Source organism: Carassius auratus, chromosome 26 (genome assembly GCF_003368295.1).
Source record: "Carassius auratus strain Wakin chromosome 26, ASM336829v1, whole genome shotgun sequence".
Taxonomy (NCBI): Eukaryota; Metazoa; Chordata; class Actinopteri; order Cypriniformes; family Cyprinidae; genus Carassius; species Carassius auratus.
In genome coordinates, this window is record NC_039268.1 from 15,253,803 (window position 1) to 15,281,662 (window position 27,860).

The window sequence follows — 27,860 nt, forward strand, 5'->3', positions numbered from 1 at the left end:
ATATATATATATATATATATATATATATATATATATATATGTATATATGTGTGTGTGTGTGTGTGTGTGTGTGTATATATGTGTGCGTGTGTGTCTTTTTTTTTACTTTTTATTCATCAAAGTATCCTAAAAAAGTATCACATGTTCTGAAAAAATATTAAGCAGCAGAACTATTTCCAACTTTGATAATGAATCGTATTATAATGATTTCTAAAGGATCATGTGATAATGATCCTAAAAATTCAGCTTTGCATCACAGAAATAAATGATAATTTAAAGTATAATACATTTAAAAAACAATTATTTTAAATTGTAATAATATCACAATATTACATTTTGTTTTTCTGTATTATTGATCAAATAAATGCAGGCTTGATGAGCAGAAGAAACTTCTTTCAAAAACATAAAAAAATAGTAATAGTAAACTTTTGATCTGTACTGTGTGTATATATATATATATATATATATATATATATATGTGTGTGTGTGTGTGTGTGTTCTGTTTATGGAGAAACTATACAAAAAAAAAAATATATATATATATATATGTATGTATACTATGACTACGAGCAACAGCACAAATAAATACAATAGAGTAAAGATACAAATAAAATATACAGTGATTTTCAGTTTTTTTAGTTTTTTTATTTAGGGCAGTCTAGCATTAGTTTTTAGGTACAGAAATTTTATAAAGTAATGTAAAACAGCATCACATATTTGTCTGTATAATTAATATCTATATATCTATATCTTTCTATATATCTATCTATCTATCTATATATATATATATATATATATATATATATATATATATATATATATATATATATATATATATATATATATACATTTAAAAAAAGATTGTTTTTTATTAAAGTTGCAAAAGCTTTTTAATTGACATAATTTTTATGTGAATTTTTCCATTTAAACAGTACTTCAGAGAGAGATTATATTTGTGCCCGCTCTGAGGCGTGGGTTTGCACACTTCGAATGAGCACACTCACAAATCTTCACACTGCAAGTGTGAGCTCACGTCCTCTGGCTCTTAAATGTTTAAACTGACACAGTTTAAATAAGTTTAATTTAAACACATATATCAATGTGTGCTGTTCAAGTCTCATCTGTGTGCGCAGTACCCGGTTGATGACGGAATAAATGACTGCTCATATTCCAGCATAAGGCATTCACATTGAACAAGAATGCATGGTTTGTCCACGTTTTTTATGTCTGGGATTCCAGAATGCACATGCATCAACAGAAACATATATTAGCTGAACCCTGTTTGTTTTACATGTTATTTATTAGCAAACCATATTACAGATGCTTTGTCAGATTTAAGTTGAACCACGGTCCCAGTGTGTGCCAAACCATGTGTGGTGAACCGAACGTTTTTTTTTTTTCAGCGAACCGTGCCATCCCTAATATATAAAATGTGTGCGACGTGACATACAGCCAAGTATGGTGACCCATACTCAGAATTTGTGCTCTGCATTTAACCAAAGTCCTTTCAGGCAAGTCTTGCTACTCGGCCGCCATCTTGGCAACGCATCCGGGCAGCTATTTCAGAATGACAAGACCAGCTCCTATCTAAATGAATGGGCAGAGTCAGAACTGCACTTTCACTGGTCACCGGGACATAAAAACAGCAGTGAAATATGATAAAAAGTCGCTGAAAAAATGTGATGACTTTGCCCTAAAATAAGGTTTAAAAAAAAGGTTTTTCCCCACAGGTTATACCTTTACTACGCATACATAAGGGTTCCTCAACTGTGCGCATACGTCAGTGTCAGTGCACACAACCGCCATCTTTGGCGTTAAAGGTTTTCCTTATATAAATGGTAATGGACTGCATTTATATAGCACTTTCAACAGACCACATGGCCATCCAAAGCGCTTTACAAGTTGCCTCACATTCACTCATTCACTCACTGATTCATACACCGACTGCTGTGTCAGCCATTCAAGGTGCCATCCAGCTCGTAGGGAGCAGCTGGGTTTAGGTGTCTTGCTCAAGGACACTTCGACACTTGGTCAGGTGGAGCCGGGGATTGAACCACCAACCTTCCGGTTTGTAGACAAACTACATGAACCACTGAGCCACTGCCGCCACTAGTTGTATTGAGGATTGAGGAAGTGACTTGTCTCTTATAAACTTGTCTCTGATTTAACCCATCCAAAGTGCCACACACACCGCAGTGAACACAAACACACCATGAACACACACCCGGAGCAGTGGGCAGCCATTTATGCTGCGGCACCTGGGGAGCAGTTGGTGCTCAAGGGCACCTCAGTCGTGGTCGGCCCGAGACTAGAGGTGGGCGATATATCGTTTAGATGATAATATCCAAATTGTTTGGACGATATGCAAAATTGGGATATCGAATATTTCATAATTTGTACAATCCGACCCCTCAAACATGAAAAGAGCTGAAAGAAGTTAAAGAGAAAACAAATAATGCATACTATAACCTTCTAAACAATTATATGTAGCAATTTTAATAATGAAGTAGGGGTTTGTTTGACTGTATTTTAAGTTTTTTTTGTTTTTTTTTTACAAAATCACGATCGTTCTTCAATTACAGGAGAGTAATCTGCTACTAATTTGCAATACAACCACGGAGTGCTTACCTGTGTGTTATGATGTTTCTAAGGTTGAAGCAACAATCCAAAAACGTAAAGAGTAAAGCCGATGTACAATTAATAAAATAGCTGCTAGAAAAGGCAAAATATGCGTAGTTTGCGGAAAACTGAAGTCTGAAGTTAAAAAGTTTTTCTTAAATGTCTGTGGCATCCTCAAGTGGCGAGCTTCATGATTGCATCATTAGAAAATTGCTTTGTATAATGATGAGTCCAAAAGATGGAATGCATTTTCCCAAGAGATCCACCCGAATAGCCTCCGAACACGAACAAGTTTTTCTAGAATTTTTTTTTTTTTCTTAAAACTTAAAACATTTTTATTAATACGGTGAACTGCCCATAATGCCTCAGTGCCCCTGACATCTTACATCATTGCAGTGTGCCGTGCGTATGTTACTCATCAGTCACTTGTTATCTAGCTTCGAGCACAACAACACAAATATGTGCGAAGAAAGCGAAAATACACAGTCATCCTCAAAACCAGTGCCAGAAGAACTAACAGCGAGACGTGGGTCAGCTTCTTTAGCCTGGAGATGGTTTGGTTTTGACAAAAAAGATGGGCAACAAAAGTCGCCCAGCTGTAGAATTTGTCGCATGCAGATCGCTGTATAGCAGAGTGCCACAACCAACCTCTTCCATCATCTCCGTACAACGCACATAACACAGTTTGAAGAGTGTGAAAGGCTTCGTGCTAAACAAAACAGCACTGCTGCTACAATCACGGTAAAAAAAAAAAAGAACAGACACAACAGACCTTGGCAGAAGCATTCACAAAGAAAACACCATATGACAAAAAAAGCGAAAAGTGGAAAACGATTACAAGCTCTGTAACAAGTTTTATTGCAAGGTCTATGTTGCAAATTCAATCAGTCAAGAAGGACGGGTTTCAAGAAATGTTACAGACTTTACATCCCAGAAATAATCTGCCTTCAAGGAGATAATTCAGTGAAACAGCTCTACCAAGACTGTTCAAGTCTTGTCGACTAACACTGTCCCATAAATTGCAGAAGGTCATCTATTATGCCACAACCTCCGATCTGTGGTCCAGCAGAACTTCGGAGCCATACTGCAGAGAAGTGTCTTTTTTTATCCTCATCTTTTATATTAATATAATGTGCAAAGATGTTATATTGTGTTGTGTTCTAATGTTTTTTTTTTTTTTTTTGCAAAACACAACTTTTTTTAAAGAGGTAGTTACATTGTTGTTAGTCTATTACTAATGGAGTACTGATTGCAAAGCACAAAGTTAATTTATTACGTACATATATTGTACTGAAATAGCACTGTTCTTGTATTAAAATAAATATTTAGTACAGTAACGTTCATGTTTAAATAAATAATGTATCATATCTTTATGTACTAGTAATTCTATACAATAATAGGTCAAATGCAGCAAGTCAAAAGACCAACTGGACCTTCTTTGCCAATTTCTTTAAAGGATTAAAGGAAAAATATTGCCTGAATACCGATATCAAGGTATTGAAAAAAAATGTTGAGATATACATTTTTGTCAATATCGCCCACCCCTACCCGAGACTCGAACCCACAACCTTAGGGTTAGGAGTCTATCTATCTAACCTCTAGGCAACAACTTCCCCACGGTACAACTTCACCACAACTAATAGAAAAATAATCTGGAATGAGTTCTGGACCAGACAGGACAATTTAGCTCAATTTCCAGATACATCCTGCCAAACAACCATTTAAGAACCTTTTTTTTTAAGAGTGTTAGCAGCCTCGGTCATGGAGGAGCTGTACTTTTGCTTCATCCGCCTTCACTTCGGTGGACTGCAGAGAAGCTGAGGATATGAGAAGCTGCCTTCGCTGGGCGAGTCAGTGGCCACACATCCTTGCCCGCCCACTGTTATCGGCTGGAAGTCAAAGGCCACCCATCCATCCAAGCCGTGTAGGATTACTTCAGCCCTTGCTGGACGTGCCTCGGCTGGGCAAGTGACCTCGACGCTCCACTCGATGACGGTTCCCTCCCTTGGTGCCCAAGTTTCTCCCGCTGGTGTGTTCGGGCCAGCGGTTGGCCAAGCGTTTCACGGAGGCACAAAAGTCATCCCAGGCAACGCGACACTTCCTGCCAAAATTCCTTGGCTCTGCAGCTACCTCTATTTGCTGCAAGTCTGTGCGACTCAGCAGCCACACCTGCACAAGTGACAGCTGCCCAGTCAGCCAAGCCTCAACAATGTTCCTGCTTGGCCAAATGCTACCCATTTCCGAAGTGCCAGGGACCCCGGCCCAAAATAATGCTGGATCCTGCAACTCAGGCGTCATCCTGATCTAAAGGACTGAAAGAGGAGGCAGCCAAGTCTCACTGCAGTCTCAAAGTGAAGCTAATAACTTAAATTTCCTCAGAAACCCCCATTTTTCAGCTATGAAAAATCTGATGTGAAAGGGAGCCAAAGATACGGTTTCTCCAGCTCAGAGTAAGTTAAGCTTCTACAGCCTTTGCTTCCTCATCCACAAGAAAGTTGGCGGCCTGAAGCCCATCCTCCTTCTCAGATGCCTGAATTGCGCCCTGAGTGCATGGATGGAAAACCTACTTTCGGTCACTGGTTGAAAATGAAGAAAGGTCTTCAAATCAAGAAGACCTCTGAATCAAAATGCTGGCGGTATGTTGGGCCTTTCAAACCCTCCTACCAGACCTGAAGGAACACCACGTTCGTGTCCACTCAGACAGCATGGTTTCCTACATAAATCGCCAGGTAGGGCTTCCATCAAGGTGCCTCTTTGTACTGATAGAGCATCTTCTGGAATGGGCTCAACTCAATCTGCGCTCACTGAAAGCAGTGCAGTTCCGGGCAAACTGAACCAAGGAGTAGACATGTTATCAAAATGTCCCCTCAGAGGAGTGGATGCTTCATCCACAGATCCGCAAGGTGGATGTGGACCTCTTCACCTCAAAAGTCAACTCTCATTGCCCAATTTATTATTTCAAGGGCATGGACGCATTAGTCCCCTTGACTGCAAGCCTCCTAGAGTGTTTTTTTAAACACCATTTCTTAGACCAGAGCTTTGTCTACAAGATGCCTGTATGCTCTTAAGTGGTCGGTGTTCTCTGCTCGGTGCTCAACCCACCGTGAGGACCTGTCTGTCTGTGACGTATCAGTGATATTGTCCTTCCTGCAGGAGCTGTTGGATAAGAGAAGCTTCCCATCCATACGCAAGTTCTGTGTAGCAACTATTGCACCTTCACATGCTCCTATAGCAGGCCAGTAGGTGGGTAGAAACAACTTTGTTGTCAGTTTTTTTAAGGGGAGCTAGGAGGCTGACTCTGCCCCGTTCCCTCACTGTCCTTACGTGGGAACTGCACGCTGTTCTGCAGGCACTGAAGGGTCATCCCTTTGAGCCACTGCAGTCTGATGACCTTTGGTCCCTGTCCTTGAAAATCTCTCTGCTGCTAGTATTAGCATTGGTCAAATGAAATGGCGACTTACAGGCGCTCTCTGTGAGCCCTACTTGCCTGGAGTTCGGGCCTGGCAACTCTAAGGTTGTCCTGAAACCAAGTCATTGCTATATTCCTAAGGTGCTTTCTACTCCATTCAGGGCACAGGTCATTACACTCTCTGCACTTCATCCATCAGAAGTTTAATTTACTCTGCTCCATCAGGGTGCTAAAGGTTTACATCGAGCGTTCCGCCCCATTTAGGCAGGATAAACAGCCTGCAATACAGATAAGCGAGGATACTGTGAACCAGGTCTTCCAGAAACAGAAAAGGAAAAAAGTACCAGGCCCAGATTGTGGTACACCAGCATACATGCTGGCCAGCTGGCCCCCATCTTCACACAGATCTTCAACAGATCACTGGAGCTGTGTGAAGTCCCTTCATGCTTCAAATGCTCCACCATCATCCCCATCCCAAAGAAATCCAAAACTACAGGACTAAATGACTACAGGCCTATGGCTTTAACGTCTGTAGTCATGAAGTCATTTGAAAAACTGGTGCTGGCCCACCTGAAGGACATCACTGGACCCTTGCTGGATCCTCTTCAGTTTGGCTACAGAGGAAACAGGTCTGTGAACAATGCAGTAAACTTTGGACTGCATTATTTCTGCAACACCTAGACAGACCGGGGACTTATGTGAGGATCCTGTTTGTGGACTTCAGCTCGGCCTATAACACGATCATCCCAAACCTCCTCCTGCCCAAACTAACTAAGCTCTCTGTGCCCACCTCCGTCTGTCAGTGGATCAACAGCTTCCTGACAGACAGGCAGCAGCTAGTGAGGCTGGGAAAATACACATCCAACACCCGTACAATCAGCACCGGAGCTCCCCAGGGCTGTGTTCTATACCCACTGTTCTTCTCCCTGTACACTAACGATTGCACGTCTAAGGACCCCTCTGTCAAGCTCCTGAAGTTTGCAGACGACACCACACTCATCGGCCTCATTCAGGATGGTGACGAGTCTGTTTACAGACAGGTGGTTAAAGAGCTGGCTGTCTGGTGCACTTAACAACCTGGAGCTTAACATGCTCAAAACAGTGGAGATGATCGTGTACTTCAGGAGAAACCCCCCTGCTCTCCCCCCACTCACCATCATGAACAGCACTGTGACTGCATTGGATTCATTCAGGTTCCTGGGCACCACTATCTCTCAAGACCTGAAGTGGGACATTCACATTGACTCCATTGTAAAAAAGGCCCAGTAGAGGTTGTACTTCCTTCGCCAGCTGAGGAAGTTTAACCTGTCACAGGAGCTGCTTAAACATTTCTACTCCACCATCATTGAATCCATCCTCTGCACTTCAGTAACCGTCTGGTTCAGCTCAGCTTCAAAATCTGAGCTCAGAAGATTACAGAGTGTAGTCTGAACTGCTGAGCGAATCATTGGTACAACCCTCCCTTCTATTCAAGAACTGTACTTATCCAGAGTGAGCAAAAGGGCCAGTAAAATCACTCTTGACCCCTTACATCCAGCATACTCCCTCTTTGAACTGTTGTCATCTGGTCGACGCTACAGAGCACTGTGCAACAGAACGACCAGACACAGTAACCGTTTATTCCCTCAAGCAATCCATCTAATGAACAATGGATAACAACTGTGGAACACACTACACTACACTATTTATATTTCTATAAACATACACATATTTATCTAACACACATACTTAGTGCAAGTTTTTTCACATAATATACCTGTACATACATAACTGCTTTTTGTAATATACCTGCCATACAATTGTCAATTTGTATATTGTCATTCCTTACCTACTTATTGGTATTTTTTGTATTTTATTCTTTTATTATGTGTTTTTTGTTCTGTCACTGTTATACTGTTGTACTGCAGAGCTTCTGTCACGAAAACAAATTCCTTGTATGTGTGAACATACCTGGCAATAAAGCTCATTCTGATTCTGATTCTGAACCAAGGTTTCATTTGTAACAGAGTACATTTTACCCTGATTTTTAAACTTATATGTGATTGAAAATGAAAGTGTATGGTGTGTAATACTTGGAATTTGTTAGAAGCTGCATTTATCCCATCCAAGTGCACACAAACAACAGTGAGTAGTGAACAAATACACAGACAAACCTGTGAACAAACACCTAGAGCAGTGTGCAGTCATTTTTGCTGCAGAACCCGGGGACCAGTAGGGGGCTCTGTGCCTTGGTCAAGGGCAACCCAGTCTTGGATCTGCAATTGCAATTGCCCACTGCCTATTGTAATGGTTATGTGCACATTTGAATTCATCTAATTCATACAGTAAAGATTTTAATTGTGTTTGTTTGCATTTCTGGTCATATGTAAACTACAGACTAAGGAGAACGAGGATCTGCGAAGAGCCCATGCCAAACATCATGACCGTTTACGCATCATTCAGACCAACTACAGAACAGTAACAGAGCGGCTGAAGGAAGTTGAAGATACCCATGACTTGTAAGTAATATTTATAACTTGGTATTTGCACATAATAATATAAATGTGTCTATCATCCTCTTGCTCATTACAGTTTTGTATAGATCATAGGACCCACTTCACACTTTCATCACTCAAAAACAGTACTATTATAATACAATCAGTGACTACTTTCTTTCAGTTTATCTTTTTCAATTTATTTGCTCACTCAGACAAAAACAACAGAATTATATGTACCTACAGACCACTTTGAGTGTTTTCAAAGCTGTTGTAGTTAAAAACCTAACATACTTAAAAGCTGAACAAGCAATTTTCTACATTTCTAGAGTAATGTTTTGTTTAACCCTCTGGAGTCTAAGGGTATTTTTGGGACCTGGAGAAGTTTTGTCATGCCCTGACATGTTTCTTATAAACATCTAAATGGCTAAAGTTTAATCTCACTGTAATCAGCACAAACTGGGCTATAATAATATGTGAGCAGCATGTATGTAAATTTTTTTTTTTTTTTGAGAAAAAAATGTGCGTGGTTAGTGAAAAACTAAAAATTGTAAATTACTTTAATAAGGCCATAAAACACATACAGAACATTGGTTCATGGGACTTTTGAGAACTGGAGCTTGTAGCCTAGAATTTTTCTTTCTAAACTATGTGAAAATCATCTTGTTTACTCACTCACAGAAAACAATATATTGATTTAAATTTTCTAAGACACTTTTTGTTGGTAAAAGTCATTTGCGAGTAGGCGTCAACTATCATGAATATCATTTTGATTTCCACCTGAGAAGACAAAGGGCCGCATAATGAGCTGCATTATGAGCCTTTCAGTCAGCTGTGTCACTGAGAGGGAAGAGTTACAAGAAAGAATGTGAGGACAAAATAAATGTATATAATTTTATGTTTGTAGTTTATTTTGAATATATTTAATTATCCTACAACATAATTTAATATCCACTTGCGAGTGCAGTTAAACAGTTTATTAGGAACAAACAAAGCTGACTTTCAAACAGAGTTTTTTGCATCATTACTTCAGTCACACAATCCTTTAGAAATACTTTTAACAATCGGATTTTCTACAAAAAAAAAAATAAATATATATATATATATATATATATAAATAAATATATTGATAAATTAAAAGAACAGCATTGTTTGTTACATTTGTTGTGGTTACATTTATTTGTTACAATTATTTTATTTACATCAAGCTTTTGAATGGTATAGTATTATACCATTCTATATATATATATATATATATATATATATATATATATATATATATATATATATATATATATATATATATATATATATTGTCTCCCACCCTTGCTCTAATCGCTGTGAAATGCAGTGCAGGCTTTGGCTCTTAGGAAGAGGGGTGCAGAAGTACTTCATCCTTAAAAGGCCAAGGTGACTGTTTATATCGGCAGAATGGAGAACTAGAAAAAAAGTGAAGGGGGGTGGGTATTGAAAGAAAAGGTTTTGATTCCCTCCTTTGAGTCTTTGGTTTTAACCTAAAACCCTAGAAGCAGCAAAATGTCATGACAATTTCCCCAACCCCCTTAACATTTTCCCCTTTCTTTTTTCACAAGCCTTTTCAACGTATATAATGGAAGCGTATGTTGAGTATCCACATGGGATGCAAGTGTTGACCTTGTCAGCTCTGCTCTCTTTGGGTTAATTAAAGAAAACAGCAGTGCAACATTATCCCGTGTGAAAGGAGTGTGAGTTTACCCACCTCTACTCTGTGTGTGTGTGTGTTAGATTGTAACAGAGGCACAAAAGAGAAAGAGTCTCTGATAATCTCCTTCTTCTTAGTTTTGATAAGGGAGGAAAAATACTTACTTTTCCAGGGAGCTATTGTTTTATTAAGCTTTCCAGTCCTGTTACAGTAACGTTCATATTCCATTCAGAGCTGGTAGTGTCAGTAACTCCACAGGGATTCGAGTTAACCAGGCTGTTATGTTTACCTGCTGAACAAACTTTTTTTAAAATAAACGTTTTAACAGTTATGCAAATGTGCCCAATGCCTCAAAACCAGTGGAAAATCAGTTAGTGAGCTGCTAGCCTAAACCACATCTTCTGGCCAAATAACCATTTCTGATGGTCAGGCATGCATCAGTCTGGATATTTTAGAGGAGTTAGTGTTATTACACATGTATTAGCACAAACGAGAGTGGACCCCAGCAGGAGTCTCAGAGCTCGGCTGTAGACTAACATCTCATTAGAATGCTGCAGCCCTGTGTAACCCACGACGTCATTCACGATTAGGTCTACCACTATTAGCAAAACACAAAAACATACCCTCTCTTTTTCCAGAAGGGATTTTCAAGTTTGTAAATCAGACTTGGTGTGTTGGGATGTGTAAATAAAATTAAAATTTATTAAAACATCCACACGCTGATCAAAGTTGCACTCATAAACAGATTCGCTGAATCAAAGAAATTAGGCGCTGCCTTTTCAGAAAAGTTTACTATTTCGCAGTTTACTCGCTCACTGTATAATGAAGTGAGATGGAGGTGAAGGAGGCTTGAGGGGAATGGAGATATCTTTCTCTAAGGTCTGTTTCGTGGGTACGTCCTTCAGGCCATTCATAGCTGTTATACTGAATTTTGCAATTTCTCTATGGATTAATACAGAAGATCTCCGGGCTGCTGCTTGTTAAGCTGTTAGCTGAGGAGTGGCTTCTCAGGGTGAATGTTTTCACATGATGTAGGACTACTCCCACAGAACCCAAAGGCACTCTGCCATACAGTAGGTTCAAGGACGTTATGAGAGGAGCGTGTCTGTGGAATAGGGTTTAAATAGTATTTGTGCTACAGAGCTGTTCTGCTTGTGTAATATTGACTTAAAATTAGTGTGCAAACTAAGAGAAAGACCTTTTGTTGTTTCTTTTTTATTACAGTGTCAGTGGAAGAAAGAGAACTTGATCGTTTTCACGTTGACAAATCTGAACACAAATTATTCAAACCACACATTTGCATTGCATTCAAACCACAGCTGAACATAGCAAATCTGATTAAAAAATGATTCTCTTTATACAAGTTATTGATTTATTTATTTTTTATCATGTGAAAAGCAAAAATCACACTAAAAATTAATTTTCAGTTCTGCTCTCAAAGTAAATTAGATAAGAATGGTCCACAACTTGGTCATATTGGGTTTACCACATTCTATTGAATTGAAAATGGGAAACCATCTGATTTCATTAGGTAGTATGTTAACTTTGTAAATATTAGTGTAAACACACTAACGAGTCAGTGTTTTTATATCTGAAGTCCAGTACATTCATACAATGCAAACATTTTAAGCATGCACAGATGGGAGTGGAAAGTTCTGTGGGTGATCTACTGACAATGCGCAAATTAAGAAACATAGATGCAGCCAGATCATTTCCATAATGATCTACACAGTCTACCAAGATCAGGGCAAATTAAAATTGGGTTGCATTAAAGCAGAGCCTAGGATAATTGGGTGCATGTAATCAAAAACACATGCACTAAATAATATCGCGAATACCAGTAAATTGACCGCCACAAAACTTAGGAAATCAATTTGCATAATACATTTAAATACTCTTCTCTCATATTTTTTTTTTGTCTGAAAGGGAACTCCTACAAAATATCCAGTAAGGTCAGCCACAAAGATGACTGTCCACATCTTTTCATAGCTAATTATCCACTGTATGTTATGTAATTATGTTGTGCTACATTAGTTTTTATTAGTATAATGACTGAATGTAAATAATTCAACAGTGTTTTATGCAAATTGAAATTTTTAACATTTTAGTAAATTATCGTAATTTGCAATAACCAACCTAGCCCTAGGAAAAAAAAAAAAATTCTCAAATTTTTCTAGTAGTCTATAATGGATGTTGGTCAGTGAAAAGACATATAAAAGAAGAAGAAAAAACACATACATCAAAACTTACATTTGAGAATTTTATAGTGACTGTATAGTGAAAAGACCTGAGGACATTACACAATGTTACAAACATTCAAGAAAATGTGTGGTATACGTCCTTATGCGACTCGAATACAGTATTATCGCAATATAGTATTAAAGCTTTATATAGTATTTGTTGTATGTTGTAATCTTGAATTTATTTATTTTTTTTATAATCCCAGATACGTTCATACTAAATATTTCCTGCATAACTTACATTTTGTGATGGGTAAATTACAGTTCAGGACTGTGCAGTAGACACATTTTGCACTTTCACACTTCCAGTGATTACCCGGGATATGTGCACACTTTCACACACAACCCGTAAAGATCCCATAACGACACGTGACATCAGGGCGTAACGTGCAGTGTACGAGTCGAAAGCGTTAGGCACGTTATACTTTCACTGAAGCAAGCGAACGATCTGCAAAAGTGAAAGTGAGGAACTAACTGATCTCTGCTTCATTAGCTAACTGATCTCTGCTGCTACACAGCATTAGATCTGGCTTTTGTTCACACAGCGCTCGTCCCGGGTTAAACCCGGCAATGTTACTAGGTCCCCGACCCGGGTTCAATGCCGGAATCAATCCCTTCTCATAAATGTTTCTGATATTTTGGGTTTTGGGAGTTATTTACTGTAAAAAAATTTAACAGAGAAAGAGTGGTAAGCCTAAAGTTCTCATATGTATCTAGTCAGAAAGATGCTGCTATTTGTGTAACTGTTTTTGTTTTTGTTGTTATTGTTTGTTTGTTTCTCAAATATTTCAGGTCAAAATGCAAAACACAAGTGCAGCAGGACAGCGAGGATTTATGGAATGAATTGGTGTTTTATAAGGAGGAGAACAAAAAGCTACTCTCTGACAAGTAAGTGTCTGTCGTTTTGTCAGGTCATGTAGAGCCGTCACAGTCATTATTAGCACCCAGCAGGGATTCTACAGCAATTTCACATGGATGACTGCTGACACTTCAAGGAAAAATGATATTGTCATTTCAAACAGAACTTACGGGGAAAAAACTGTCCATCTCAATGCTTTTAAGCACATTCACAACACAAAGTTACAATGATTTCCTCTAGGACTGAAATTTCGGGTCCAAAGTGCTTCCAAAGCTAGTATGCTAGATCTTTCAATCCATTGTCCATTTTTTGCATGTCACTCTATACTGCTCTGACTAAAAATATCAAATGCAAAGAAAATTATTAGGACTGAAATTTCGGGTCCAAAGTGCTTCCAAAGCTAGTATGCTAGATCTTTCAATCCATTGTCCATTTTTTGCATGTGACTCTATACTGCTCTGACTAAAAATATCAAAAGCAAAGAAAATTACTTCAGGCTTTTCTGTAAACAACTTCCTTAATACAACACTGAATACAGATGCTCGGTGCAACTCTAGACATTTATAGCAGCTAAACACACTGACATTCCTGTCTTGAGGTCTGCTCCCTCGAGATTTTTCGAGTGTACATTCAGTGACAGTCTGTGCGCCTGCATGTGTTAATTACTGCTGATCTCGTCTGCAGGAAGTGTCGCGCTTCATTAGGCCGCCTTGGCCCTTTCCTTGCCAGGCCTCATTTGGCCCGTCCTTTGCTGAGGGGTCTAACTCTGCCAGCCAGTGCGGCCTGGCCCTCCCCTGCTTGATCTCTACCCCCGGCTCGCTCATACAGGAGGGCTCACTATTTTCACTCCTCCACCTTGCCGGCTGCCTGTCCTCCTAATCCCAGCTGAGCTCATTATGATGTAGCCTGGTTGCCTCCCTCTCTCTCTTTGAGCCTGAGCTGTCCAAGCTAATTACAGGCTAGCAGCCAACACTCCCCGTTAAGGGCCTTCTGCCGCCGTGCTCACACTAACACACTGCTTGGAAGTGACCTGCGAGGAGCACGAGGGAGCTGCTCTCTTTCCAGCCACGCAGCACCTGTCCTTCGGGGTTAGCTGTGATCCCTGTCATGCCCATTCCAGCGAGCATGGAGTAAACTAAGGCCGGCCTAACTCATGCTTTCAGGAGCGGGAAGGAAAAAAAAAACCTACAATGTTGAGGTGGAAGGGGAGCACTGTCTTTGATCTCCACTTGCCCGAGACGAATATTACCGACTATGTGATTGTGGAAGCACAGGTCCAATGCACGCCCTCTGTTTCATCTGCTTCCTGGCTTCTTTACGTTGGCACTTAACCTTGCTTTATTTATCGTTTGCTCTGAGAGGATTGGGTCGGAACATGCAAGGTGTAATTAGGCCGGTCTTGTTTATCAAGCTGTTATGTGGGACAGCGAGCTAAATTACTGTTGATGGCCCACAATTAAGGATGGGCCATGGGTATGGGTCTGTGCTGGCAGAAGATGCCAGGTTGCCATTTTACTGACTGTATTAGGATAATTGTGCTTGTGAAGGTTGTGCTCATAAGCGTCACGATGATCTGCTAATGGTTAATTACCTTATTGAGGTCTGTAGTTTTATCTGGTCTTAATTGCCTACGAAGATGGCTGCTGGATACTTACAGAGCCTCTGCCTCTGCCTTTTCTCGCTGCACTCGTTTCCTTCAAGTGCTTTTCACAGTCTGAAGGTCTCCTACTCTGCACCCTTTCTAGCAGATATTGAGTCCGAATGGAGACGTCTTTTTTTTAGGCCTCGCTGTTAAGTGGGTCAGTGACATGATAAAGAAAAGACAAATCTTTTAAAAATGTAGTTGAAAAAAATTAGTGCTTATTCATTGTTTTCTTTTGTTTTCATCGGATTTTGAAAAATGTAGTTACATATTAATTAAAATGTTGATGTGTAACCAAGTAAAAAGTTAAAAAAAATTTAATTTAACAATTTAATATATGCATGTAGATTATTATCAAGTAATTATCAATTAAATGTTGTGTCCATTAAATAATATTAATCAGCATTCATTCGTTTTACACTGTAGATTTACTCTTAAATGGCATCTAGTTTTAGTTTTCAAAAATAATATTGTAGATGAGGAAAAATGACAATGTTAATTAATTAGTTATTCATTGTGTTACTTTATACTTGTTTCAGTGAGCCACTATAGAGAGTGTGCATTCACATATGCGTAAACAAGTTGCAATAATCGGTTTATGTTGTGTATGATTAATATGTAAAGGATAAGTATAGGTGAGTTTATTAACCTGCTAGCAAATTGCTTCAGTCTTTTTGTGTTCATTCACTGTTCAACTTCAGCTTGTACAGTTTATGCATGTAAAACGGTGCATTTCCACCCTGAGTGACTATATAATTGTGTTCTTTGAAGGTTAGGTTTTGTTCCTACATTTTTTGCTACACTTGTGTAATGTATTTACCAAAATCGTAATGCACAAAAATCTACAAATATAATTTATTTTAATAAGTTTAATTATTTTTTTTGATATGGCTTAAAGGGTTAGTTCACCCAATAATCAAAATTATGTTATTAATAACTCACCCTCATGTCGTTCCAAACCCTTGAGACCTCTGTTTATCTTCGGAACACAGTTTAAGATATTTTAGATTTAGACCGAGAGCTCTCAGCCCCTCCATTGATTCTGTTTGCACGGTATACTGTTCATGTCGGGGAACTACACTAACTTTTTCCACTGGTGGCACTTGCGCTACTAACTTTTTCAGTTACTGGCGCAAAACATAATTTGGTCGCACAAATGATTTATAGTAATTACTGGATAATAATTAAACTGTATTGCATACAGATGTGCTTTTTATTTTACTTGCCATCTTTTAAACCACATGCCTTGTTCTATTTCTTACAGTAGGCTACACACAGTGCCCCGATGCAGGTTGTACAGTGGGCCCTGTTTAAAATTGTTTAATTTGTACTGTATGTTCATTCTATTTATTTATTGGTGCTATTTACATAATGTTTACATTTTTTAAAGTTTGTTTTTGTTAATTTAAAATAGCACTGCATAGTTTTCACTAAAATAAAATACACAATGACAAGTAAGTGTCTGTCGTTAATACACAATGTATTCAGACACCTTCAACATTTCTCATCACAGTTTATTTGCTGTAGTTTAGAAATTGGTAATAAAATATGACAATTACTCAGAACAAATTCATCTTGATAATGTCGGATAACTTTGATAAAAAGATATGTAATGGAATCAACCAAAACTTCAGACAACTGTCTGTAAACTATCAATACTTTGTTGAACAGTTACCAAGCAAGCAATGCTTAATTTGGTTCAGTCTGTGGTGTGAAAAGGTTGCATTAGCAATTAAAAAAAGAAACACTTAAGCAAAACATGGTCAGGTCCCTAATTATTATTATTTTTTAATCAATTTCACTGGTAGCCTACAGTATGAAGAATGTTTGGGTATAATATTTTAATATTATAATATTGGGTATAATAGATCACTATTTTGCCATACTCACTTACAATAGTGACCTGCACCCACTAGTAAAACAATTCTATCTGATTTTTGGATTGACTTTGGATTAATTCTTGTTAAAACTACAAAGTAATTTAATCAAGAGCAGTGAGTGATTTAATTTCATTTTTATACATTAAAGACACTGACTGCAGAGCTAGTAAATTAGGCGCGGTCACCTTAAGAGACAAACGCATCCATTATAATGATACACATCCGATTTTTTTGCAACTCTTTACTTTCACTTAAGACATAACCACATACTTTTTAGAACACACTCTTTCGCTTTTCGCTCTTTTTTTTCTGTTTATTTAAACTGCGATTTTTATTTGTTCGTTCAGGTGCAGGATGACGCGAATGTCCTGAAGGAGAGCTCGGTTCAGTGTTGCTATCTGTGAGACATGCTCAGTTCAGCTTTCCAGCATCATGGGGCTGAAGCCAACTTGATGTGTTGAATGCTCGGAGCACGTTATAAAACGTATTCTTAAAATACACATTTCTGTTTTAATAAATGCTCATGTTAAATAATAGTATAACACATAAGTAGGTACAATAATAATCAGTGATACATTTGCGACCCCATAAAAATTTGGTATAAAAAAATGGTTCACGTCTCCAATAAGCATTAATCCGCAAATGACTTAAGCTGTTAACTTTTTTAATGTGGCTGACACTCCCTCTGAGTTAAAACAAACCAATATCCCGGAGTAACTAATGTACTCAAACAGTACACTGACTGAACTGCTGTGAAGAGAGAACTGAAGATGAACACCGAGCCGAGCCAGATAATGAACGAACAACAAAAAAAACAAACCGGTTGCATCGGTTTTCAGCTAACTAGTAGTTCTTTCGGACAGTTCGATTCAATAAACCGGTTGAAGAAAACGGTTCACTGGTTCTTTTGCGCTCGACCTAATGACTTCATTTGCGATGATTGCCCTTGATTCAAGCCTTCAGTTTACCTGGGCTCATAACATTAGCAAAGAATCAGTTCAGAATCAATCACCAAAAGAATCAGTTCGGTTCAGACAGTCTGTGTGCCATTCTGCTTCACGCTGAATCACACATGCTCAGTATCATCAGCTCCTTGGTTCTCGAATCAGACGCATCTGACAGAAACGGTTCTTGACTCGAGAACAAGTCAATCTGGCTCGGCTCGGTGTTCATCTTGGTTCATCTTGGTTTGGAACGAAATGAGGGTGAGTTATTAATTACATAGTTTTGATTATTGGGGGAACTAACCCTTTAACTTTAAAAAAAAATAATTTGTTCAAGTCATTGCATGTTAATTGCATTTTAGAGTGTATTTGGAATAAATTAATTATTTTGCATTAATTTGAAGGGAGAAAAAAAACATTATATTGGCACATTACCTGTATTTGTTCAACACTACTTCTATATGTCTGTATATTTTAGTGTGCATTCACTGTAGGTAATCATTAGATTTTTTGCCTCAGGGACGAATGTGCCAACTGCTAATAGCAAATTCAAATCAGCAGGGAAACAGGACGAACAATCAATGCCTGTGTTTAATCACAGAGGAATGCCTGCAAGGGCGACCCACACCCATTGTCAGGAAAAAGTCTGGATAGCTCTCTGGAGAGAACATTCAATTTCAATTGAGCAATTCAGTCAATTGCTGGGACAGCTAAAGCAGCGTGTTGGATGCTTTGAGATTAAAATATCTTGTTTTGTAGCAAGACAAGAGCTTTGGTATCATTTGCAAGGTGCCCATTTGTAATATCTAATCCAACCCCCCCCCCTTCCCCGTTCATAGAGCTGTTTCCATCTGCTCTTTCTTCCTCATTATGCATCTGCCTCTACTTGAGATGTCCGCAGTTGTTAATTGTTGCTTAGGGTTTATGGGTAAAAAGAGCCAGGAATTATTTAGGCATCATAAACAAAATAAACAGCCCTTAGACAGTGATAGCTACACTCAAACAACATCAAAGTATAAATTACCAAGCCATTAAGCTGGAAAAAAGCCTTTGAGATGATTTACGCTGCTCGCCCTCCACTGAGTGTGACCATTACAGACATGATCCCCGACTTTGACTTTAATGAAGTTTAATAAAGTTTACCCATCTTGTGCTGATGCTTTTTTTCTTTTCATCTTGATTGCTATAAGGTATTAGGAGTAATGAGTGTCTTTTTGCCCTGGGTCCCAGACAGAGAGACAGAAATGGAAGAACATATAAAGTCAGAATGCTTGATGTCTGTTTTGAAGACTAGCGCAACTTTTGCCCCCACCATTAATTATTTGTTTGATTAATGATGCCCTTAAAATATGCAGCTCACTATTCAGTGATTTAATGTTTTGCTGTTTCTTTTAGCTCACTCTTAGAAAAGGGAACTTAAAAGCAGTAGATTTTATTGAAATATCTATTTTCTTACAACATAGCTCGATTATTCTGGACTTGAATTCAAATGGGAGTCTTATAGTTCTTAAGAGTGCAAATTTAAGGATTTTCATCCTGCTGTATTTAAGGCCCATTCTCACCAGAAGAGATAATGATAAGTATAATGTTATAATAATTGATCTCACTCCATGAAAATAGGAAAATTCACACCACAACTATAACGAAAATAAAATAGAGTAACAGTAACGTTGGAATCTCTTTCAGAAAAATATTTATTCAGCTGACGAATGATAAAATCTTTGACAGTCAATTAGAATCAACTGTGCTTTAAAGAGCTTAAGCATTTAAAGTGGAAGACAACAGACCTTTTGTACATGCTTAGAATAAACTGACTGTTATCATGTGATGAAGTGAACAGCAATATAGTTATTGTGTATATATAATTTGTATTTATTTATTTTGGTGTAAATGGGTCTTTACTATGGATGTAAGCCTGTCCACACGGTGAAAATTGTTTGCACCCGCATTTGTTTTTTATATGTATATATATTAGTGCTGTCAATCGATTAAAAAAAATTAACTAATTAATCGCACAATTTTTTTAAATTAATCGCGATTAATCGCGATTAATCGCAATTAAAAGACTGAAACTTTTTGGATATGTAAATGTAAAATATAAATAATTAATGTAAACTCAAGACAAAGAAACTATTTAAATTCAAAATATGATTGTTTATTGGAATTTTTGTTTAACTTGTAACACAGATTTTCTCATGTAAACAACATACCTGCAATAAACCATCAATATCCTCCAAATTAACTGTTGGCTTGAAAGCCATATTTATTACAGAAATAAAAACACAGGCATGTAAGTACTATTTGAATTTCAAAACAATCAATGCATATAAAAAACAAAAATGATTTCCATGTTGAATTCTAAGCGGACTGCAAAATAATGCCAAAGTATAGTCATTGCCAGTGCTTTAAGTGGGCCAGTACGCACCAGTACTCAGTACCGCCACTTCCAAATATAGCTCTTGAGCGTACCGCCACCTCTCCGTGCGCCCAGAACGTGCTTGTAGCGTACCGGTACGCTCATTTGGACATCTGTTTTAATAGAGGTTTTAATCTTTTACATGCACTGCCGATTTTCAGAGCGCCCTTCACAATGCAAGCTTCCTAATTCATCCCACCCAGAGCAGAAACTACATTACCCATTCACCCATTCAAGTTATACAAGTGAATAGCGCATGTGTCGCTTTTCCCACTGTTAAGTGTCAACAACTCAACGTGGCCGGAGAAGGTGTGTGAAACTCGTTGTGAGTTATACTAAAGCAAAATCTTGAGTATTTATTGTCTGATAAACATTAAAAACTGTCTGCGGAGGTTAAGTCATCCTGCAGCCCCCGCTGGCTGTTCATTGGCTGCAGCATCTTTTTTCTAAGTTCTAAACAAATACCATAGACGGCAAGGCACAAATTTAGATATTCATTTATCTAATTAATCTATAGCCTATGCACAAAGACAATATGATCTTTTTGTCCCCTTTTTGTTTTAAAGCTTGATGAAGAGAGAGAGCGCAAGTTGCTGCGGCTGAGGAGGACAGTGATGCACGCGCACAGGAGTGATTGACAGTTCACGGCACTGTGTACAAAAAATACTCCGCTACACAATTATTTCGTTATTTTCGTTTGAGCTTATTAACGTTAGCGTTACAGAAAGGTCTGATTTGCGCACTGTTACAGTTATTTATATATATATTTTTTTAAACAATGACATTTGAGTTCATGATTTTAATGTTGCTGTTTCTTGTGACAGACTAAATGAAGAGTAATGTTTCTTGTGGCAGACTGAAGAGTAATCCGGCAGAGTTTTATACTGAAACTTTCCGTCTAAAAGTCATTCCTTGGTCTTATCCATATTTCTTTGCACGTTGAACACACATAGGCCACAACTGGAAATAAAAAAAACTGCAACCGCGTTAATTGCGTTATTTTTTTTTAACGCGTTAAATATTTCAAATTAATCGAATGCGTTAACGCGCTAATTTTGACAGCACTAATATATATATATATATATATATATATATATATATATATATATATATATACACACACACAAATACTTTATTTATTATTTATTTATAAATTTCTTTCTTATAAATAAAATTAATAATATAATGATATTCCAAATTTGCCTGACAGTAATGGAAGGGATGTCAATGACCTCTAGTGCTTTTAAAACTTTTTTTATTCTAAGGGCCCCCAAATTTAATGATCTCCTTGCGAGGGACCATCCATCTATTTCCAAACCGCTTGTCCTATGTAGGGTCATGGGGATGCTGGAGCCTATCCCAGCTTCTTAGTAACACCTGGGATGGATGGCCAGTCCATTGCAAGGTTAACACACACACACACACACACACACATACTGACACATTCACACACTCTCTCACACCTACGGGCAATTTATGGTATCCGTTTCACCTATGCAGCATGTCTTTGGATTGTGGGGGAAATCACCCTTGCAGATCCCTTTTCTAAAATATAAAAGCTACTACATATTTGTGTATAAAGACTTATTAATACTGTGTGAAAAAATATATATATTTAAATATATATTGAATGAATGTAATTGTTTTGATAAGAAATAATAATAATAATTTTGGAGAGTAATTTAAAATCTAAATTCCATTGATGACAGTCATGAATAGTACAGCAGTGTTTCTTGCACATGCAACAACAAGCACAAGATGGACTATTTTGTAATAAATAGTATTCTAAAAACATACAAATGTCACAAAATGATTAGATATTGTTTAGCATAAAAGTTGTTCTGTTGTTTTGCACTCCAAGTTGAATTGTTTTTAATAGAATCTTTGAATCTGATGAAAAACTGAAATATGGAATAATCAGCTATATATATGTTGTAACTTTTTATATGGAACTCTATAACTCTTTATATTGAGTGTGTTTTTACTCAATTGGTTCTCTATATGGCTTACGTTTTTTGGAACAAAGCAGGAATTACGGTCTGGCTGAAATGGGCTCGTGAAGGAATTTTGTAATGGGGCTCAATTACATTAAGCATCTTAAAACCTGCGTTTTCCACTACAGAGTAAGGCGCTCGCTCACTCAGTATGCGCTGAAGGCTCGTTGAAAATGGTTAAAGGGTCTTTCACACAGGACGCGGTATGCGCGGCGCTGGACCCTGGGCTCAGCGTTGCCCTTCAGATACAACGTGAGTTGCGCTGCACTATGCCAAGAGCAAAGTAGGTGGAGTTTTAAAAACTGCCCGTGCATGCATTCTATTTGTAACTGTTCTTCTATCTAGTAACGTGCAGGCCTGTTAATTGTATCGTACTGCTCAGGAAATTCCGACACAGTACAGTACTAGTCCATTTTGATTTCCGTGCTTGTTTGGATGTCCCGATCGATTGGTAAAGTGCACCCAAACACCAGACCTGTTGGTTATCGGAGGATCTTCTGTTTCTGGTCTGTTAAACGCATTGGCCATTTTGCAACGAGCCTTCAGCACTACTGACTCTGAGTGAGCGAGCGCCTGACTGAGTAGCCTAACATAAGCATATAAGTTGGTGTTTTTTATTCTTCTTCGGGAGTGTCAGGGGCGTTGCCTGTTACGTCGTTTGGGTTATTGGGCTACCTTGTTGAACGCATATCATTAGATTTCACAATTTTTATTTATTTTCCTAATATAATTAATTAGTCCAACAAACCGTTCGGTACATGCGTACTGCGTACCGAACCGAAAGCCTCGTACCGAACGGTTCAATACGAATACGCGTATCGTTACACCCCTAATATATATATATATATATATATATATATATATATATATATATATATATATATATATATATATATATATATATATATATAAAATCAGAATCAGAAAGAGCTTTATTGCCAAGTATGCTTACGCATACAAGGAATTTGTTTTAGTGACATAAGCTTCCAGTACACAGAAACAACAACACACAGACAAAAAAAAAAACACAAAGATTTACAAATTGGCAAATAAATAAGTGTATAAACAATTGTGCTATAAATGATAATGGAATAGGATTGAGTAAGATGCCGAGATGTACTAGGATGGAGGGTTAACAAATAAATATAAGGATATTGCACGTTTATAAGCATAAGTAGGGAACATTTAACTGTTCATGAGGTAGATTGCCGGAGGGAAGAAACTGTTCTTGTGCCTTGCTGTTCTGGTGCCTGCGGCTCTGAGGCGCCAGCCAGATGGCAAAAGTTCAAAGATGGGGTGACTTGGATGTGAGGGATCCAGAGTGATTTTCTGAGCCTTTTTCCTCACTCTGGATGTATACAGTTCTTGAAGGGTGGGCAGGGGAGCACAAATAATCCTTTCAGCAGTCCGAACAGTTCTCTGTAGTCTTCTGATGTCTGATTTTGTTGCTGAACCAAACCAGACAGTTATTGAAGTACACAGGACAGACTCAATGACGGCTGAGTAGAACTGTTTCAGCAGCTCCTGTGGCAGTGAAACTTCCTCAGCTGGCGAAGGAAATACAACCTTTGCTGGGCCTTTTTCACAATGGAGTCAATGTGATTGTCCCACTTCAGGTCCTGAGAGATGGTGGTTCCCAGGAATCTGAATGACTCCACTGCAGTCACAGTGCTTTTCATGATAGTGAGTGGGGAAAGTGCAGGGGGGTTTCTCCTAAAGTCCACGATCATCTCCACTGTTTTGAGCGTGTTCAGCTCCAGGTTGTTAAGACTGCACCAGACAGTCAGCTGCTCAACCTCTTGTCTGTAAGCAGACTCATCACCGTCCTGGATGAGGCCGATGACTGTAGTGTCGTCTGCAAACTTTAGGAGCTTGACAGAGGGGTCTTTAGAGGTGCAGTCGTTGGTGTACAGGGAGAAGAGCAGAGGGGAGAGAACACATCCCTGAGGGGCGCCAGTATTGGTGGTGCAGCTGTTTGATGTGAATTTCCCCAATCTCACTAACTGTTGCCTATCTGTCAGAAAGCTGGTGATCCACTGACAGATAGAGCTAGGAACAGAGAGCTGGGTCAGTTTGGTCTGAAGGGCTCTTGGGATGATGGTGTTGAAAGCCGAACTAAAATCCACAAATAGGATCCTCACATAAGTCCCTGTTTTGTTCAGATGTTGCAGGACGAAGTGCAATCCCATGTTGATTGCATCATCCACGGACTTGTTTGCTCGGTAAGCAAACTGCAGGGGGTCCAGTAAGGGTCCAGTGATGTCCTTCAGATAAGCCAGAACCAGTTTTTCAAACGACTTCATGACGACAGACGTTAGAGCCACAAATCTGTAGTCGTTAAGTTCTGCTATCTTGGGTTTCATTGGGATGGGGATGATGGTGGAACGTTTGAAGCAGGAAGGCACTTCACACAACTCCAGGGATCTGTTGAAGATCTGTGAAAAGATGGGGGCCAGCTGGTCAGCACAGATTTTCAGACAGGCTGGTGTAACACCATCTGGGCCTGGTGCTTTTCTTCTTTTGTTCTTCTTGAAGACCTGGCGCACATCATCTTCACAGATTTGAAGAGCAGGAGGTGTGGAGGGTGGGATTGCAGGATGTGTTTATGGTTGTGTAGGGAGATGGTCTGAATGGGTGTTGGAGGTTTCAAATCTGCAATAAAACTCATTCAGGTCGTTAGCAAGTTGTTGATTAGCCTCAGTGCAAGGGGATGGTGTCTTGTAGTTCGTGATGGCTCTTAGACCTCTCCACACTGAAGTTGAGTCTTTGGAAGTAAACTGGTCTTCCAACTTTTTAGCGTAGGTCTTTTTAGCCGCTCGGATCTCTTTGTTCAGTGTGTTCCTGGGCTGATTGTACAAGACCCTGTCCCCATTTCTGTAGGCATCCTCTTTGGCCTGACGAAGATGTCTGAGTTTTACTGTAAACCATGGCTTATCATTGTTGAATGTTAAATAAGTCCTGGTAGGAATGCATATATCGTCACAGAAACTAATATAGGATGTTACGGTCTCTGTGAGTTCGTCCAGATCGGTGGTACCAGCTTCAAAAACACTCCAATCAGTGAGGTCAAAACAAGATTGTAAATCCTGCTCTGTTTCGCTGATCCATCTCTTCACAGTCCTTACTACAGGTTTAAGTTTTTGCTTGTAGGACGGTATAAGATGAACCAGACAGTGATCAGAACGTCCCAAAGCTGCTCGTGGAACAGAGTGATATGCATCCTTTATTGTGGTGTAACAGTGATCCAATATATTACTGTCTCTGGTGGGACATCTAACATGCTGTCTATATTTTGACAGTTCACGGGAAAGATTGGCTTTGTTAAAGTCCCCAAGAATGATTAAAGCAGAGTCCGGGTGTTGTTGTTCTGTGTCTGTGATCTGATCGGCGAGTTTCTGTAAAGCTGAGCTCACGTGCGCTTGTGGAGGAATGTAAACACTCACCAGAATGAACGAGTCATTCAGCCAGGTTTCCGTGAAACACAGAGCAGCAGAGTGAGAGAAATCCTTATTTGTCCGAGAGAGCAGAAGGAGTTTGTCTGTTTTGTTGGGTAGAGAGCGGAGATTTGCGAGATGGATGCTAGGCAACGGCGTTCGAAATCTGCGCTTCCTGAGTCTGAACGAGCGCTCCCGCTCGCTTCCCCCGTCTGAGCGTTCTGAAGTGTTTGATTAGCGCCGCCACTCCTCCGATAACAACGTTCAGTAAAACGTCTGAGTAATTTAAATCTGGTAAAAGATCTTGTGGTGTGTCTTGCCGAATGTTCAGCAGTTCATCCCTGGTGAAACTGATCGTGTTTGTTAAACAAAAAACAGGAAAAACGAACAAAAACAGCACAAACACTGGAGAGCCAAGCACTGAAGCAGCCATGTGCGGCACCATCGAGTACACAGATATATATATATGTTTGTGTGTGTGTGTGTGTGTGTGTGTGTGTATATATATATATATATATATATATATATATTAGGGCTGTGAATCTTTGGCAAGGCAGCGATTCAATTCGATTACGATTCATACGTTTTCGATTCGATTCAAGAACGATTTTTGCAAATTTAGAACGATTCAATTCGATTCGATTCACAATTAAATTCGATTCGATTCGATTATAAAGATTCCATTCTGCATTCTTTAAGTGCATTCACGGGATTATTTAAATGCTTCTACTAAATTCTTTAAATGCTTAGTCAGGGGGCAAATTACAGTAGCATTTATGGTTAGAGAACCATAGGTTAGAAAAAAAAAAAAAAACTTTTGTCCATTGTTAAATGCTAATTTAATGATGCGACATGGCATACGCAAAAATGTATGTAAGCCAAGTTTTTAAAAAAGAGCTTAAAGAGTATTATGTGTAAGCTAACATTTTGTCACACCAGGGGCGTAGTCATAATTTCAGAAGTGACAGAAATGTCAAATACAATCATTCTATGTATGTAGCCTATATAATAATAATAATAATAATTATAATTATTATTATTATTATTATTTTTTACAAGGAATTATCTTCTTTTTTAACTACTTTTAATTAGCTGTAATAAATCAAATACACTGCTGGACAATAATCAATCATTTGTAATCAATATTTTTTTCCTAATGGCAATGTTATGATTGTTTTATATACTAGGCTACATTTAATTAACAATTATTTAAATGTTCTGCACAGAACAAGGTAGAAAATATACTTTATAGTTTCTGTACTGTAATAAATGTCAATTAGCACTGCATCATTCATAAATTGTTTGTTGTTTTTTTTTTTAGTTTCATCAGTTCATTCTGCTTTTATTCAGTTTAGCTGCAGATATAGCCTGGCACATCTATGAGAGCGAGATCACTTCTCTTTCAGTGTGAAAACGTCTTAATCTCTATTGAACTTTTCCTCTCCATCAGCGAATGATTCTGAGAGAAAACGCGCCAGAGTCTGTTTGCTAATGAAACAGACGCTACTTTCATGCATCTGATTATCAGATAAATCTCGCGCTCTTATTTCAAGGTCGTTGTTAATGCTGTGGTTAATTTTAAAAGTTTCCTTCATATATTCGGTTCATCCGCATTGTTTAAAAACATTTATCATTCAATGGATCTGTGCATATGATTTAGACACTTACATTTCTGCTCCGTCCATGCAATAAATACAGCTGTCGACGGCTCCGGTAACTCCGTCGGTAAGATGCAGAGAGCCATTGACAAACTGCAGAAAAGTAAAACTACTTGGCCACGAGTCCTATAGATCACACGTCAGCTGCGTCAGAGATGAGCGCGAGCGCAATCCTGTGACAGTCTCAGGCAGTAAACAGTGGAGCGCGTGAAGGACAGATAGGCACGATTCACAAACACTCTTCAAGGTCTCCATTAATTCGTGCGTGTAGTAATTTAATGTGTAGCATACATTTTGAAAGCATTGAATTGCTATAGAAATCGCGATTCATTCGATTCTTAGCATTTTGAATCGATTGCTGTTTAAGATCAGGCGATTCACGATTCAAAAATCATGTTTCAAGATCGATGCATATGAATCGACAGGGTTTGTAATCGATGCATCGAGAAAACGAGTGAATCGTTACACCCCTAATATATATACCTAATATATATATATATATATATATATATATATATATATATATATACACACACACACACACACACACACACACACACACACATTTATGTTTTCAAACAGGTGTATATGCATATTCATATGACATACA

General features: G+C 38.5%; 1 protein-coding gene across 4 annotated transcripts in view; it reads left to right on the forward strand.

Annotated features, from left to right (window-relative positions):
* The window catches only part of cntln (centlein, centrosomal protein), a 144,168-nt gene that overhangs the window by 44,647 nt on the left and 71,661 nt on the right, over positions 1-27,860 (forward strand). For 3 of the 4 annotated variants that reach the window (XM_026204410.1, XM_026204407.1, XM_026204406.1), the window contains 2 exons: positions 8,405-8,526; positions 13,216-13,311. In XM_026204410.1, coding sequence (XP_026060195.1) covers positions 8,405-8,526; positions 13,216-13,311 — 218 coding nt within the window. The remainder of the gene's footprint in view (positions 1-8,404; positions 8,527-13,215; positions 13,312-27,860) is intronic. The other variant, XM_026204408.1, reaches the window with a different exon arrangement.